The sequence below is a fragment of the Schistocerca nitens genome, chromosome 7 (genome assembly GCF_023898315.1).
Source record: "Schistocerca nitens isolate TAMUIC-IGC-003100 chromosome 7, iqSchNite1.1, whole genome shotgun sequence".
Lineage (NCBI taxonomy): Eukaryota > Metazoa > Arthropoda > Insecta > Orthoptera > Acrididae > Schistocerca > Schistocerca nitens.
The window spans coordinates 322,926,173-322,944,155 of NC_064620.1; the positions used below are offsets into that span (position 1 = coordinate 322,926,173).

General features: G+C 45.0%; 1 protein-coding gene across 1 annotated transcript in view; it reads right to left on the reverse strand.

The window, feature by feature from the left end:
* LOC126195600 (kinesin-like protein KIF26B) overlaps positions 1–17,983 on the reverse strand; it is a 279,531-nt gene that overhangs the window by 41,468 nt on the left and 220,080 nt on the right. Inside the window, exons 12-14 of the mRNA XM_049934226.1 lie at positions 11,821–11,960; positions 10,223–10,358; positions 3,350–3,782 (exon numbers count right to left, since the gene is read on the reverse strand). Coding sequence (XP_049790183.1) covers positions 3,350–3,782; positions 10,223–10,358; positions 11,821–11,960 — 709 coding nt within the window. The remainder of the gene's footprint in view (positions 1–3,349; positions 3,783–10,222; positions 10,359–11,820; positions 11,961–17,983) is intronic.

A 17,983-nucleotide genomic window follows, 5' to 3' on the forward strand; every position in this document is an offset into this window, starting at 1 on the left:
TGTGCTTCTGTAAATGTGTTTGTTTGAATAGATAACACAAAACTGTATACTCCTTTCTTTGTTAAAACTTTGAGTCATGGTCTGATTGTATGCTGTGTAGCATATCTCTCGTTTAAATGCTTTGTCCCATTTGGAGGGAACAAAACTTACTGTATATGATTGTAATTTTGTGTGAATAATTTTTTGTAGAGATGTCAATATGTGTAAATGTTTTGTTTTATTTAATGCATTTGGGTACTGTTATGTAAATTGCTGATCCTCACTTAGGGTTCTTAGTTAGTTTGTATGTAAGTGGTGTAGTGGTTCCCCTCGGGAACGGAACTGTGTAGCGCGCGCAAATTGTGGTTGGCCTAGGTAGGAAAGGTGGAACTGAGAGTCAGTCGGGGACGAGCCAGCAGTCGGGGACGAGCTACGAGTCCGTGCACTGCCATGCAAAGGATGCATATTGTGCTGGTTCCGAGAGAGGATTTCTACTACTTTCCAATGCCTCGGGTGGATGGATAAATAACTGCAACTATTCTGGAATTTGTATCTATCATCGCCACCAAGAAATGACAGAGTCCAGCAATTCGGCCTGCAATTCCACCCACCAACATGCAGTTGCCACCACATTGCGCAATCATTGCGACGTAATATTATAATGGTGTACAGTGAAGGATCAGCTTAATGGATGTGCTAATGTGCTGAAATATAAGGTAATTTATATCTTAATTTATGTACCTACCTTGATTTTTCTCCTCATCATAACACCTCTCAGGTTCCTCTCCGTTTGAACTAAAGTGATTACCGAGTGTCCTTACTGAAAGTACATTAAAACCCAGTTTTCTAATTAATGCCTCTTGAACATAGTAAAGAGAAAGTTAAAGTTAATGTGGCAAGAGAGTGAGTTAAAGTTAATGATGCTTGCTGAAATAATTTTCCTAGTAAAACTGATTATTAATGTGTTGTTGCCAACTTCAAATTAAAATTTCTCAAGACTAAGACTTATAAAGTTTTGCTTAGTAAATGATCACATTACTACCTGTTGTTAATCGCAGAAAGAGAGTTAGTATCTTACATAAATGTTAATTTATGTCTCACGGTAGTAAAAGTGGAAAATTGCATGTTCATGTTAGCTAAGTGGTTCTCTCTTGTGTATTAGAAGTGCATATTAATAGTATAAAAGGATCCACAGTTTGTCTATTCTGAAAGACCACTCATTATAAAAAACATATTTTCTTTAAGCCCTGAAAGTAATAGTGTGTTTCGGTATCTCTTATAATTTTGCAAATAGTTTCTGCTGCTCTAACTGTTAGTTTCAATCTTAACCGTAAACATATGTATGTGTCAGAGTTAATTGCACTCGCATGTGGCCAAGTATAGGTTGTGTTTATTTATTAGTCTCTAATAACTATTTTCTTGAACGAGAATGTTAATCATTCCCTTGCCTAGTTAGGCTGGCGACGGTTTTCTTTGTCAGTTAAAACAGTGCAGATAGGCAAAATTTTGTTTGTTACTGTTCGAATATCTACGTAATTCTGACTTTCACCTCCGATAAGCCACCTCCGTTAGGTACAATACGGTCAACATAATAAAATTCCTCTCAGAGGGTAACACTGTTCTGATGCGTTATACCATAATTACTATAACAAAATAATTCTGTTTTGCAATCTGCCTCCAACTTCGAGGTTATGGTATAGCAGTAGCAGACGGGAGTGTTATAACATGTGTCCGGAAACACTTAATTTCCTTGTTAGAGCTCATTTTAGTTTCGTCAGTATGTACTGTACTTCCTCGATTCACCGCCAGTTGGCCCAATTGAAGGAAGGTAATGTTGACTTCGGTGCTTGTGTTGACATGCGACTCATTGCTCTACAGTACTAGCATCAAGCACATCAGTACGTAGCATCAACAGGTTAGCGTTCATCACGAACGTGGTTTTGCAGTCAGTGCAATGTTTACAAATGCGGAGTTGGCAGATGCCCATTTGATGTATGGATAAGCACGGGGCAATAGCCGTGGCGCGGTACGTTTGTATCTAGACAGATTTCCAGAACGAAGGTGTCCCGACAGGAAGACGTTCGAAGCAATTGATCGGCGTCTTAGGGAGCACGGAACATTCCAGTCCATGACTCGCGACTGGGGAAGACCTAGAACGACGAGGACACCTGCAATGGACGAGGCAATTCTTCGTGCAGTTGACGATAACCCTAATGTCAGCGTCAGAGAAGTTGCTGCTGTACAAGGTAACGTTGACCACGTCACTGTATGGAGAGTGCTACGGGAGAACCAGTTGTTTCCGTACCATGTACAGCGTGTGCAGGCATTATCAGCAGCTGATTGGCTTCCACGGGTACACTTCTGCGAATGGTTCGTCCAACAATGTGTCAATCCTCATTTCAGTGCAAATGTTCTATTTACGGATGAGGCTTCATTCCAACGTGATCAAATTGTAAATTGTCACAATCAACATGTGTGGGCTGACGAGAATCCGCACGCAATTGTGCAATCACGTCATCAACACAGATTTTCTGTGAACGTTTGGGCAGGCATTGTTGGTGATGTCTTGATTGGGCCCCATGTTCTTCCACCTACGCTCAGTGGAGCACGTTATCATGATTTCATACGGCATACTCTACCTGTGCTGCTGGAACATGTGCCTTTACAAGTACGACACAACATGTGGTTCATGCACGATGGAGTTCCTGCACATTTCAGTCGAAGTGTTCGTACGCTTCTGAACAACAGATTCGGTGACCGATGGATTGGTAGAGGCGGACCAATTCCATGGCCTCCACGCTCTCCTGACCTCAACCCTCTTGACTTTCATTTATGGGGGCATTTGAAAGCTCTCGTCTACGCAACCCCGGTACCAAATGTAGAGACTCTTCGTGCTCGTATTGTGGACGGCTGTGATACAATACGCCATTCTCCAGGGCTGTGGAGGGTGGATGCTTGTATCCTCGCTAACGGAGGACATTTTGAACATTTCCTGTAACAAAGTGTTTGAAGTCACGCTGGTACGTCCTGTTGCTGTGTGTTTCTATTCCACGAATAATGTGATTTAAAGAGAAGTTATAAAATGAGCTCTAGCATGGAAAGTAAGCGTTTCCGGACACATGTCCACATAACATATTTTCTTTCTTTGTGTGTGAGGAATGTTTCCTGAAAGTTTGGCGGTACCTTTTTGTAACACCCTGTATAGCATTTTCCGTTGAAAAACCCTTCTGGAAACCAAACTGACATTTTGTTAAAACTTCATTTTTACAAAGGTGTGAAGCTACTCTACATATTTTGAGGGGGGGGGGGCGTAAATTTGTGTCTGGTGCGCTTCGTCGGACCCCATTCGTGGTGGAGGTAGGCTACTCACAAGACGGCGGAGCCCGCGCTGGGGACGTCGGTGAGCGAGCGGCAGCGCGGTGTGGGTCGCAGCCGCCGGCTCAGTTGCGGAGACGCGAAGCCGGCGGGCGTCCGGCGCGCCGCAGAGCCCGCCGCCCCCGCGAGCGCCCGCGCCGTGGGGGTGGAGGAGGCGGCGGTGGGGGCTACGGAGGCGGCAGTGGCCGGTGGCAACGGGTGCCTGCGCAGCGTCCGCTCGTCGTCCGAGTCCGCGGGCGAGCCGCCCCCGCTGTTTTGCTGCTGGTTCTGCTGCTGCTGCTGCTGCTGCTGGCGGTACAACAGGTGGCCGCGGAAACCCGAGGACGACTCCGTCCGAAAGTCCGCCAGAGACGCCGCGCTCGGTTGGTAGGCAGCGCCGCTCGTGCAGAAGCGCTGCGCCTCCAAATCCGTCGTAATCGACAGCGAGTCTGCGCAAACGACAATTATGCCGTGCATTAAGGACATGTCTCACAGTTTTTGCAAGTATCAACAGTCTTCGTTTAGAATACGTGGAAGCGAAAACAGGCTTTGATCCAAATTAGTTTACTCATTTCAGCAACCGCTTTCGATCGTTTTCATCATGAAACTGATCTTTCTCCTTAGTAAAAGAAGCAAGTAAACTTTTATTTTACCCATGGTTGGCACCGCTAAAATATTGAAATAGTGATAAAGTAGTTCTACATCTACATCTACATTTATACTCCGCAAGCCACCCAACGGTGTGTGGCGGAAGGCACTTTACGTGCCACTGTCATTACCTCCCTTTCCTGTTCCAGTCGCGTATGGTTCGCGGGAAGAACGACTGCCGGAAAGCCTCCGTGCGCGCTCGAATCTCTCTAATTTTACATTCGTGAGCTCCTCGGGAGGTGTAAGTAGGGGGAAGCAATATATTCGATACCTCATCCAGAAACGCACCCTCTCGAAACTTGAAGCTACACCGCGATGAATATTGCCTCTCTTGCAGAGTCTGCCACTTGAGTTTGCTAAACATCTCCGTAACGCTTACCAAATAACCCTGTGATGAAACGTGCCGCTCTTCTTTACTATCTCTTCTGTCAACCCGACTTGGTACGGATCTCACACTGATGAGCAATACTCAAGTATAGGTCGAAAGAGTGTTTTGTAAGCCACCTCCTTTGTTGATGGACTACACTTTCTAAGGACTCTCCCAATGAATCTCAACCTGGCACCCGCCTTACCAACAATTAATTTTATATGATCATTCAACTTCAAATCGTTCCGTACGCATACTCCCAGATATTTTACAGAAGTAACTGCTACCAGTCCGCCATCATATAATCATACAATAAAGGATCCTTCTTTATATGTATTCGCAATACATTTCACATGTCTATGTTACGGGTCAGTTGCCACTCCCTGCACCAAGTGCCTATCCGCTGCAGATCTTCCTGCATTTCGCTGCAATTTTCTAATGCTGCAACTTCAGAGAAGTTACTACAGCATCATCCGTGAAAAGCCGCATGGGCCTTCCGACACTATCTACTAGGTCATTTATATATATTGTGAAAAGCAATGGTCCCATAACACTCCCCTGTGGCACGCCAGAGGTTACTTTAACGTCTGTAGACGTCTCTCCATTGATAACAAGATGCTGTGTTCTGTTTGCTAAAAACTCTTCAATCCAGCCATACAGCTGGTCTGATATTCCGTAGGCTCTTACTTTGTTTATCAGGCGACAGTGCGGAACTGTATCGAACGCCTTCCGGAAGTCAAGGAAAATGGCATCTACCTGGGAGTCTGTATCTAATATTTTCTGGGTCTCATGAACAAATAAAGCGAGTTGGGTCTCACACGATCGCTGTTTCCGGAATCCATGTTGATTCCTACAGAGTAGATTCTGGATTTCCAATAAAGACATGATACGCGAGCAAAAAACATGTTCTAAAATTCTACAACAGATCGAGGTCAGAGATATAGGCCTATAGTTTTGCGCATCTGCTCGACAACCCTTCTAGAAAACTGGAACTACCTGTGCTCTTTTCCAATCATTTGGAAGCTTCCGTTCCTCTAGAGACTTGCGGTACACGGCTGTTAGAAGGGCGGCAAGTTCTTTCGCGTACTCTGTGTAGAATCAAATTGGTATCCCGTCAGGTCCAGTGGACTTTCCTCTGTTGAGTGATTTCAGTTGCTTTTCTATTCCTTGGACACTTATTTCGATGTCAGCCATTTTTTCGTTTGTGCGAGGGTTTAGAGAAGGAACTGCAGTGCGGTCTTCCTCTGTGAAACAGCTTTGGAATAAGGTGTTTAGTATTTCAGTTCATCGTGTAGACGACAGCTTTGTCGTGTTTTTATAAATTATGAGGATGCCAACCGTCGCAAAAATTTTTGTGCTTCTTTTACTTAAGTTTAGGAGACAGATCAATCTGATGGATGATCGTGACGATCGAAACCGGTTGCTGAACTGATTAAACAAGGTTGCGATGAAAGACTGTTTTGGTCTCCACGTATTCTCAGATAATGGAGCTCTGTTGACTTCAAGGTGATCATGTCTCCCGTTAGAAAGCTCTCTTGTAGGTCTTTGAACAGTATCGCAGATTTGAAAACATTTTGGGAAATGTCTACAACTGGTCTGAATGTTTATTGAACAAAATCTGTCCATTGACAGCGAGATGAGATATAAGGAGCTACCAAGAAGTTTCTGTTTAAGGGCGTTCCTGCAGCGTAACTGGAACGTAGCGCGACTCCGATGCGGGTATATAAACACCGACATCTACGCAAGGGATTTGTGTGGTATTCGCGTCTTTCCGATGTGCGTGCGGTAGATGCGGAAACGTGAAGTATGCCGACGTTATTACCAGATGCGTCCAAACGAGACCAACGTGCTCTTATTCTTTTTTAGCTGCCGAAGGACAAAAACCGGTAGACAACCATGCGATAAGGAAAAATGTGTGTGGGACGGCATGTCTGTCGAAAACCACTGTTGTCAAATGGTGCACCAAGTTCCGTGCTGGTTACGATTCGACACAAGATCTGGGAGGCCAGCCTCATCCATGAACTCAGGTGGCAGACACTCGATCGCCCGTCCTATAGTCCAGATTTCGCCCCTGGCGATTGCCTTCCATCCTTTAAAATAAACCTTGAAAAATCGACGATTCCTGTCAGAAGAGAATGTGCATGAGGCAGTTACGGACTTCGTCATGCAGTAGAACACGGTGTTTTACCAAACGGGAGCTTTCAGCCTGGAACATAGTTGGGATGATAGCATAAATGATAACGGCGAGTTTACCTGATTGGTGTACCGATTCTGGACTTTACTGCCTTTGAAAGGAAACTTTTTGATCGGACCTTACACAAACACGACAAAAAGTGCAGGGTCATTGGTAAGTACCTCCTGGGTTTCAGAAGAGGGCTGCGCTAAAACTACAAGGTTTACAGGCAACAGACACGTATTAGTGGATAGAGCATCTCTCCAACTTCTTAACTCACGTTACAGGTGATGCATATGGGCACTGTTTGTGATGCAGCAAACGTCAGTACATGTCTACGATTCATTGAAGTTGATGACATGAACTGCTTTGGAAGCCGTGGCAGCAGTCCAGTTTAGAAAAGTGTTCATTGGATTGCCATTGTACAGATGTGAACTAACCGGACGCAATGATATAGACTGGATGATTCGTCAGTATAGTCTGATGTGCATGCCCTCTAGTGGTACGCTCTGCAACTACGCCCCAAGGCCTATTGTGTGTAGGAGCTTGGAAAAATGCTCTATTCACTGCTATGTGTCTTTTTTCTGTAGGTCTTTTAGTTATTGTGGAATCGTCTCCTGAAACCCCGGAGGTACTTATGAATAATCCTGTATTACCTTTCAAGAGAGGCTAGGTCTTCTTCTTTGTCATCATTCTGTATGGGGTTGGCATTTTTATATGCGTTGTATTGGCATTAGTGGCGGTCGGTGGCCTTGTGCCCTTTCTGACTCTCCAAAACCCCGGGACAGAATTTGCATATCCCACCCTGTTTGCATCTAGAGTAAATCTCATGTTCAAGTGTAAGACTGTTTTCTACAGATACATACGGGACATAGGTACCAGCTCAATATTTACCTAGTTGCATGTGTTAAACTGCCTAAAAACCACATACAGATTGGCTAGGATACCAGCCCCCATAATTAATCCACCAGATCTGATGCTAGAGTGTCACCCCATGTCCCAGAAGTGAATGGTTTATCGCGCTCAGCTATCAAGATAGGGAGAGGCTAGGTTTTATCTAGTATATATGTAAAGCAAAGTGTGTGTGTGTGGGGGTGGGGGTATATCTTCCCAAACCCCTGGATCAATTTCAGACAAACTTGCCAGAGAAACAGCAGACCACACCACGAGTATCAGCAGTGTGAGATTTACACTCCTGGAAATTGAAATAAGAACACCGTGAATTCATTGTCCCAGGAAGGGGAAACTTTATTGACACATTCCTGGGGTCAGATACATCACATGATCACACTGACAGAACCACAGGCACATAGACACAGGCAACAGAGCATGCACAATGTCGGCACTAGTACAATGTATATCCACCTTTCGCAGCAATGCAGGCTGCTATTCTCCCATGGAGACGATCGTAGAGATGCTGGATGTAGTCCTGTGGAACGGCTTGCCATGACATTTCCACCTGGCGCCTCAGTTGGACCAGCGTTCGTGCTGGACGTGCAGACCGCGTGAGACGACGCTTCATCCAGTCCCAAACATGCTCAATGGGGGACAGATCCGGAGATCTTGCTGGCCAGGGTAGTTGACTTACACCTTCTAGAGCACGTTGGGTGGCACGGGATACATGCGGACGTGCATTGTCCTGTTGGAACAGCAAGTTCCCTTGCCGGTCTAGGAATGGTAGAACGATGGGTTCGATGACGGTTTGGATGTACCGTGCACTATTCAGTGTCCCCTCGACGATCACCAGTGGTGTACGGCCAGTGTAGGAGATCGCTCCCCACATCATGATGCCGGGTGTTGGCCCTGTGTGCCTCGGTCGTATACAGTCCTGATTGTGGCGCTCACCTGCACGGCGCCAAACACGCATACGACCATCATTGGCACCAAGGCAGAAGCGACTCTCATCGCTGAAGACGACACGTCTCCATTCGTCCCTCCATTCACGCCTGTCGCGACACCACTGGAGGCGGGCTGCACGATGTTGGGGCGTGAGCGGAAGACGGCCTAACGGTGTGCGGGACCGTAGCCCAGCTTCATGGAGACGGTTGCGAATGGTCCTCGCCGATACCCCAGGAGCAACAGTGTCCCTAATTTGCTGGGAAGTGGCGGTGCGGTCCCCTACGGCACTGCGTAGGATCCTACGGTCTTGGCGTGCATCCGTGCGTCGCTGCGGTCCGGTCCCAGGTCGACGGGCACGTGCACCTTCCGCCGACCACTGGCGACAACATCGATGTACTGTGGAGACCTCACGCCCCACGTGTTGAGCAATTCGGCGGTACGTCCACCCGGCCTCCCGCATGCCCACTATACGCCCTCGCTCAAAGTCCGTCAACTGCACATACGGTTCACGTCCACGCTGTCGCGGCATGCTACCAGTGTTAAAGACTGCGATGGAGCTCCGTATGCCATGGCAAACTGGCTGACACTGACGGCGGCGGTGCACAAATGCTGCGCAGCTAGCGCCATTCGACGGCCAACACCGCGGGTCCTGGTGTGTCCGCTGTGCCGTGCGTGTGATCATTGCTTGTACAGCCCTTTCGCAGTGTCCGGAGCAAGTATGGTGGGTCTGACACACCGGTGTCAATGTGTTCTTTTTTCCATTTCCAGGAGTGTATAACCTCCTAGCTCCAACAGGAGTGAAGACACAGACAAAAACGTGGTTTTTCAGCCCTTGGCCCATATGCTTCCCGCATGACAGGCATATTGTGTGCAAATAGTATCGTCCTGCTTTATTAACCTGTTTTGCTAGGGCACACATGCGGATGGGGACGGCTGACCTGAGAAAAGGGGAGGAGATACATAGAGAGAGAAGGGGAAGGTGAAATGGACAGCGAAAGAGGAGAGATGGTGAAGATGACGGTCGGAGAGAGAGGTCAGAGGAAGGGATGGACGGAGAGAGGGGCGAGGAGGGTATGGACAGAAGAATGAGTGGAGGTGGACAGAGAGAGAGAAGTTTGTTATGTGGGTAGTATCGGCAAGCCGGCCGAAGTGGCCGTGCGGTTAAAGGCGCTGCAGTCTGGAACCGCAGGACCGCTACGGTCGCAGGTTCGAATCCTGCCTCGGGCATGGATGTTTGTGTTGTCCTTAGGTTAGTTAGGTTTAACTAGTTCTAAGTTCTAGGGGACTAATGACCTCAGCAGTTGAGTCCCATAGTGCTCAGAGCCATTTGAACCATTTTTAGTATCGGCACACGTGTGTTTGGGCACAGCGAAGCAGAGTAAGGGAGTGGAATAGTGAGTGAGGGGGGAGGATGACTTGATAGAGGGAATGTGAAGCAGGAGAAGATGAATATAGAGAGGAGGAGGATGACAGAGAGGGGAGGAGGAGATGGACAGGAATGACGTGGAGGAGATGCCTAGAGAGGTGTGTGTGTGTGTGTGTGTGTGTGTGTGTGTGTGCAAGGGGGGGGGGGAGGGAGAGGGGAAGAGAAGTGTCCAATATATGTGTCGAATGCGTACATGAGTGAAGCTGCGGGAAAGCTAGTATTGTGATATTTTGCCACTTCTTAACACTGTTCTCAATATCTTTCGTTTCTATGATAAAAGTGCGTTTACTCTCCTTTTCTAACACTGTGAATGTTACAGTCAAAATGTTATGTCCAGTTATTAACTCCCATCTAAAATTTTGTGGGCGTTCGTGGGCTATAATGGAATAGTGCGTTATTACTGATACTCTAGTATGTGGCAATGAAAATTTCTTACCAGTGAATGTTGACACCACAGTCAGGTTCTCTTCGCTGAGAATCCTTAGCGGGTGGTCCTCGGCGCAGTCCCGTTCCTCTCCGACGGGCGAACAGAAGGGCCTCGCCAAACAGTACGCTATGTCGTCTTCCGTCACCTGCAGAGTACAGCGAAAAAATCTCATCGTTTTCTAAACTTAATGCACATATAACTGAGAACAGGGAACTATGTCAGTGACGTGCCTGGCCGTTCGTTTTAAAAGAGTTTATGAAAATACAGGTTATGGTAACAATTAACCACAAATTTTATTAATTACAAAATATTATGTTCTTTATAAACACCCACTAGATTTTGGGTCCTTTTATGTATAAAGCAATAAAAACTTTTATCACAAACACTGTACTACTGAACCACTTTACTCAGAATGGTTACAGTTTAGAAGAAGGAAAATGTACTAAGTGAAATTGATTTATCGTAAGATCGGTTCAACCAGAGTCTTGCATTGGAACGAAAATTGTTGATAAAACATTAACAATATGCGTTCTTTCGATCACGCAATACTGTTAATATTACGTAAAGAGACGATTGAATACCTGATCGGAAATGTATAGTGAAGTGACAAGACTAGCTTATACTTGACGAAAATAGGTGCTTCCGTAAGTGTTATTGTCAGTTCATAATAAAGGAACAAATCTCTCGAATAATAGATACACCCGAATATCAATCCATCATCACGCGACTTCGATACAGAACAGGGATGCCAAGGGCACAAATGTTGACACATGTGATCTTTGTTTTGACACCGTGGACAGCTAGAAATTATCGTAAGCAAGCCAAGGAACAAATTAAAAAATTTCTCGCGAAAACAAGATAGTGCAAAACCTAACGTTGGCCTATTTTTGTCCAATAATTCGAAATTATGCGAGACTCTGACGTGGTCCACAGAATGGCTGAGAATAGACTTTGACTGAACGGAAGGACTGAAAGGAGCATTTGGCTTGTAAGCTGAAAAACTGACATTTTCCTTGATCGACAAATGCTACATAGAATGAACGTTCATTCACAATATTGTCAAACAGTACAGATCTTAACGTCCACCTTCAGAGGGTCGGTATCTGTTCGACAATATTAGCAGCAAACACTCATTTTAAGCAGCTTCGGTCAATTTTGAATCAAAATGTCCTTTTTCCCATGTATCTCAGTTGCGTGTAACCAGATGTTGAGGAGACTTACAGTCACTCACAATGTGATAAACGCGATACAAACAACAATAAGAAACTACTTAGCTACAGCTAAACTGATTAATAACTATAATTAGCACATTGAAACACAGAGGAATGCAATTAATTGTGTTCTGTATTTCACAACCGTCCATATCCTCTCCTCTATACCAACTCCCCATCCCATCACCACCTCTCTTCATCTCTTCCCTCTCCATTCTTTCACCTCCTCATCCCGCTCCCGCTCTTGAGCCCTACTTTAGTCACCCTTTTCCCTATTCATCTCTCCATTCCTTTTTTCTTCGCGCCTCTCCTACCCACTTCTTCCCTTCTTCATCCCTCCTCTACACATCGTCTGCCCTCTTCATCCAGCCGCTCTCCATTCCTTCACATCCTTACCTGTAAACAAGAATCTTGCGTTTCCACAGGCTCCGCTGGTTCTTCAACTTCAATCACCTCTTCGTCCTGATCACTTGTTATCAGCTCCATTTGGTGTTCGGCTTCATGCAGGGAATGGAGCCGAATGTCCAGCGACAACTCTGGCAGCAATAGAAAAGTTCATTAATTTCCATACTCATAGAGATCCAATTGCTGTAACACACCAAATGGTTAACTGCAGCCAGTTACATTTTAGACTCGCTCAGAGTCGTTACACATGTCATTACACACGTGCAAAGTTGTATTTTTATGACGCATTTTATACCAAAACCATGTTTGACTTTTACTGGAAGCCTGAAACTTTCGTCTATTTTTTTACGAAGTAGATACACTGAAACTCATAACGTTCATCTGCTAGGCAGACGCCCTCTTCCACATAGGTCTAACTGTTTGAATGACCAAATAAATTCTGCAATGTTACAAAGTTTATTCTAATTATGTATACAGACAGTACGGGAATCGAGGATTTTGCCTGTTATCGACATTGATGCTGGAAAGATATCGGTTCCAAGGATTCCAAAACATTCGAGAACGTCTGGACTTAAAGTTACAAGTCGGATAACATATGAAAATTTTTTTTCGTGTCATATAATTATAAAATAACAATTTTCAGATTTTTTTCTTTAGTTGTACCGTGAAACCTTGCTTCTTATCAAATGTCATGATTCCATGTCAAGGTTTTGATGAATGAATTTGCATCGAAATATGTGACATAAATGGTCATATCCTTTGACTGCGTTGACTCATAAGCCTACTATTTTTACGCCAGAAAGGGAATATAGACTTCAGTATGTGATAAAAATTTAAACTTGATACGTCTACGCGTTCCTGAGAAAAGGGGGTCTTAGCAGATGGAGGTACAGACAGACGGATAACAAATAACAATTTTTGTGTGTAATATAATTACAAAGTAACAATTCTGAATTTTCCCCTTTACTTGCACTGTGAAACCTGTCTTCTTGCCAACTTCCATGAATATGGACCAACGGGAAGTACTGCACAGGTTTTGATGAATGAGTTTGCCAGTATCTTTTATTTACATTGACTTAGAAACTAACGTTTATTATATCGCCAAGAAACCATTAAACTTAATACGTGACGTAAGTTTCAACTTGATATGTCAACCTGTTCCTGAGAAAAATGGTTCTGAACATTCGGACAGACAGACAAACGGACAGACAGACAGACAACAAGATGATAGTATATGGGTTCCGTTTTTACAGATTGAGGTACGGAAACCTAAAAATGAAGATTTCTGAGGTGTGCAATTCCAACATCGAACGCCACACCCACTAGTTCAACAGCATACAGTGGAGAAACAAACACGTTACCCGACTGTTCGCCCAGAAAGTTGGGTGGAGCAATGGTGACCTACCCCGGAGTGCACACGTTTGGGCTATGAGGCACCATTATATATGCATTAATTAAGTAATAAACTGATAGCATGTAACGTGTAATACAATGTGCCTAGTAGAGAACGTGAAGAACACCTTGAACCATGCTAAATAAAATGGTAAAGTTATGGGATAAGAATGTAACAGGACGTAAACGAGTCTAAAACGAAGGTCCATCCTCCTCCTCTGGCAGAGGAAGGAAAGTGTAGCCAAAGCAGGAGTACATGTATAGGACAAGCTCAGGTTATTGGACATTCACTGCAACATGATGGTCTCCTAAAGCAATAATAGAGGGGTAGGTCGACGAAAAAAAAGAGTTAAGAGGAAGACCACGACTAAAGTGCATACGTCAAATTATAAAAGACGTCGGTCGCAGCTCCTGTAGACTGGAGATCTCCTGCAAGGCAGACTGCTGCCAACAACCCTAGGGTTGAGCACCAAAGGAGGAGGATGGCGCTTCACCGTCTGCCGTTCTATCAACATTCTGTTCGCGGAATGGAACAGGAAAACGGGGAAGCTCTGGTGGTGAAATGAGTATCCTCGGCCATACACCGCTATGTGTCGCCACATGGGACGCGCATGCAAACGGAATAACTAATGTCACAGCTCTGTAAACATCATGTTTCATACCTGTTACGATTCAAGAGATGAAGCCTGGACACCTAACGGCCAACCATTTCACACGTCTATAGAGTTCAACTCGGCAACGTTCCTGACGTGTAAAGCAACAAGAGATTTTCTTTTTGCTCAAATTTTCTTTTAGAATGCGATGCTCGGGCGTTTTTAGAAATTCCATGAGATTCTCAACTAACCTGGTAGATGGACAACGATCACTTCAGCCACTTTTTGAACATTTTCTTCGACTCGAATTGGACGTGAATAGTCTTCAGTACTCTCTGTACCATCTCGAAATCTTCCATAACACTTAAAGGCGTCTTTGCGATTCACTGTTTCACTGCCACTACCAGACTGTATCAAAAAATGGTTCAAATGGCTCTGAGCACTATGGGACTTAACATCTATGGTCATCAGTCCCCTAGAACTTAGAACTACTTAAACCTAACTAACCTAAGGACATCACACAACACCCAGTCATCACGAGGCAGAGAAAATCCCTAACCCCGCCGGGAACCGAACCCGGGAACCCGGGCGTGGGAAGCGGGAACGCTACCGCACGACCACGAGCTGCGGACCAGACTGTATCGTTTCAAATGTGTGTACGGCACTTTTATCAAATTTAAAACAAATCTTAATGTTCGAACGTTACTCCATTACCTCTTTCGCGACAGAACATCAAAACTGAAAGATAAACGTAATAGCACGCTATTTTATTCACGCAACCGCTCACAGATGGCATTAGTAGTTACACGAATATACAGTCAACTCACATCAATATAATCACCGCGTATGCTCGATGTCGTCGTGCTATAAGTACTCACAGACGGCATGTGGCAGCAATAACATTGGAGCGTATATAAGGCGTGTCGGGGAAAGCTGGAAACAGTGCAGTCGTTGTACGGGGAACCGGAGCGATTTATATGACGTTCGAAAGGACATCTTTCGTTTTCGGGTCGGGGGTGGAAGCATTTCCGAAACGGAAAAGTTTTTAAATTTTTCGTGTGCATTCGTGGTTAAAGTATGCCGTGCGTAGCAAAATGGTGCTATCCAAAACCGGAGTCAAGGCAACTGTGGTGCACCATGGGCCATGGATGACAGGGGTGAATGACGGATGTGGAGATGCCTACGGCCGAATAGATGTGCAAATAATGAGCAACTGATTACCCATATGGACCAAGGGACTACCAACGGTAAATAAATAAATGTCGTGTGACTAGTGCCTCCCGTCGGGTAGACCGTTCGCCGGGTGCAAGTCTTTCGATTTGACGCCACTTCGGCGACTTGCGCGTCGATGGGAATGAAATGATGAAGATGATTAGGACAACACAACACCCAGCCCCTGAGCGTAGAAAATCTCCGACCCAGCCGGGAATCGAACCCGGGCCCTGAGAATTAACATTCTGTCGCGCTACCGGGGGCAGACTACTACCAACGGTGTCTACTCTTTGGTGAACGGTACTGCGCATGGGCCTACGCAGCAGGCATCTGGTACATGCAACCACGCTAATGCTGTTCATAGGCGACGAAAGCTGGAATTTGTACTCCAGTATCGCAACTGGACGTCCACTGGATGTCAACAGGTAGCCTTTTCAGATGAATCATGTTTTATGCTCCATCGGATAGATGGTCATTGGCGGGTACTGTGTCAAACGTCTGAAAGCAAACACCCTTCAACAATTGTCGGAAGGATCCAGGTCGGAGGAGGGAGTGTTATGGTCTGGGGAATGATTTCGTGGCATTCCCTGTGTAGCGCCTCTTTTTCTTTTCTACCAGTAACTCACTGAAAAATCTTAAGACAAGCTTTAATAAAAAAAATTAATTGTAGCAATACTGAGGATGAGGAACTGGGGAATATGAATCACCCACAAGCTTCACTTTAAGTTTGCATTTATTGCAACACAACCAGTTAAAACACCAACAATTACCTGTTGCAATTGATTAGGTAGGTCACACCTATACTGCCAACAATTTACACAAAACAGATTAAGGCTTGCAAATTTAGAAATTTTAAATTCCACGAAAATTAGGGAATAAACAGTTAAACTGGAGAACAACTTGGTTCAGATTTGCACTGAAACACTTTTCGACGAGATAAATCGTAGAACACGGATAACTAAGCAAATTCACGTGTTACAGGAAGCCGGATCAGTTAGTTTAATTTGAGAGTGTATTTCAGTGGGCTTACTTAAACACTAAATAAGACAGGATAAATCTAGCACCCATTAAAAGGGGCATGTACATTAAATCATGTAAAGATATCATAGATATATATAAACAGGCTTCTAACACAACTCTGTTTCACCCTAAACAATTCAGAATATAAGAGGGGTTACAAATTATTCTTAAAACCATCACTTTGGGATCACATTGGCCGTGTAAAACCAACTTAATAAACTCGAACACACTAAGTTACTCTGTAAAGCTATATAAAACTATCATAAGATCAAAGGAATCCCAATGGACCAGCGCTGGCCTAAAGCTAGCTTGTGGAACTAAACCCCTCCCTAAGGCCGAGGCAGGTACAGAAAGGGTAAGATTGACCTCCACAAGGTGGTTAACTCAATAACTGAAGCGATTGGCTGAAGAACAAACAGGTCACAATAGAAATCGTAACAGCCACCAGGAGCTGGGTAACTGTAACGGCGTATAGGAAGAGACCTGCTAATAAATCTTTGCAGATTACGGGCATTCACACTTCCAGAATAAGGATAGAAAATACAAGACCTTGTAGTCACTCAAGAAATGAGAGGACTGGGAGGAACCGAATAAAATTACTATTAATTAACCTAAGTAATGAATTAGATATGCCCCATATAACTGTTGCAAGTGCTGAGGCACTTAACAGACCATTAAGATGACATAACGTGGACTTGACCAGAACCAAGAAAAGAGAATATCGCATGTCAAAACTCCATTTCACGGGCGGAACAAGTTTTACATAATTTAAAGTGTAAAATAGTTATTTAACTAATTAACTAAAACCTCATAGAAAACTGGATAAACACGTTACACAAATGCAAATTTAAGTCACATTTATCTTGGTTGCTTGACGTACATCAAGAGTGGTATGGGACATTCTGGTTATCAATTCAAACAAACCCAGGACTCAACCACATGACAAAAAGAATCCATTTCTAATACATTAGGCTGAATGTTAACACTGAAATGAACCCAACAGCACACAGCGGAAGAAACGGATGAGAATACTAAAGCGTCTGATAGGAACAGTCAACACTAGTCACGGCGAATAACTTCGGTAATATGGCCGGGTTACTGAATCAACGTTTTAGCAGAACGTGAATGTCAACCACCGCTAAACAAAGGTGTATGATGGATCTTGCGTTGATTGATGCACACTCCGATGAATAGCTACCGTTACCGGGACACAGTCTTGCTTCCACACCGGCAACATAGAGGCAACAGAACTGACAGAATTTCCATTCCGTCCCGAAGCCAGTAACTTTATCGAGGCCACGTCCACACTAGGCATGGAGCGTCGACAACGGTCGTACTACTCGCGACCCCTCCCCACTGTCGGCCTTCCAGCCACCCTTTGCTGCGCGTGCAATGAGGAACCGCTCCGTGCAGAGCACACAGTGCCCACTTGGAATCGCTAGTAAACAAAAGATGGCGCGTGGCAGGAATTAAAATGAACGCTGCAAGCGACCATAAGAGGGGAGGAATCGAACTGTGAGGAACACACGGTTCACCCTGGCCGATCTCTTCATTATGGAAGGTACAATAGATCAGAACAAGTATACATCTATCCTAGGGGACCATGTCCACCTTTACACGGAGTTTGTTTTTCCTTGGCACGAAGTCATCCGCCAGCAGGACAGTCCAACGTGCCTGACAGTTCGCAGTGTACATGCGTGGTCTGAAGAACACCGCGATGAGTTTACTGTACTCTCCTGGTCACCAAACTCCCCGGATTTAAACGCAAGTAAGAATTGTGGCACCTCCTTTATCAGGCTGTTCACGGTATGGATCCTCAGCCGGGTAATCGAGCACAACTGGCCACGGCAGTGGCGTCAGATGGCTCCCCATCCCTTTTGGCACCTTCCGGAACCTCACTGACTCTCTTCTTGCACGTCTTGCGGTACAAAAGCTGG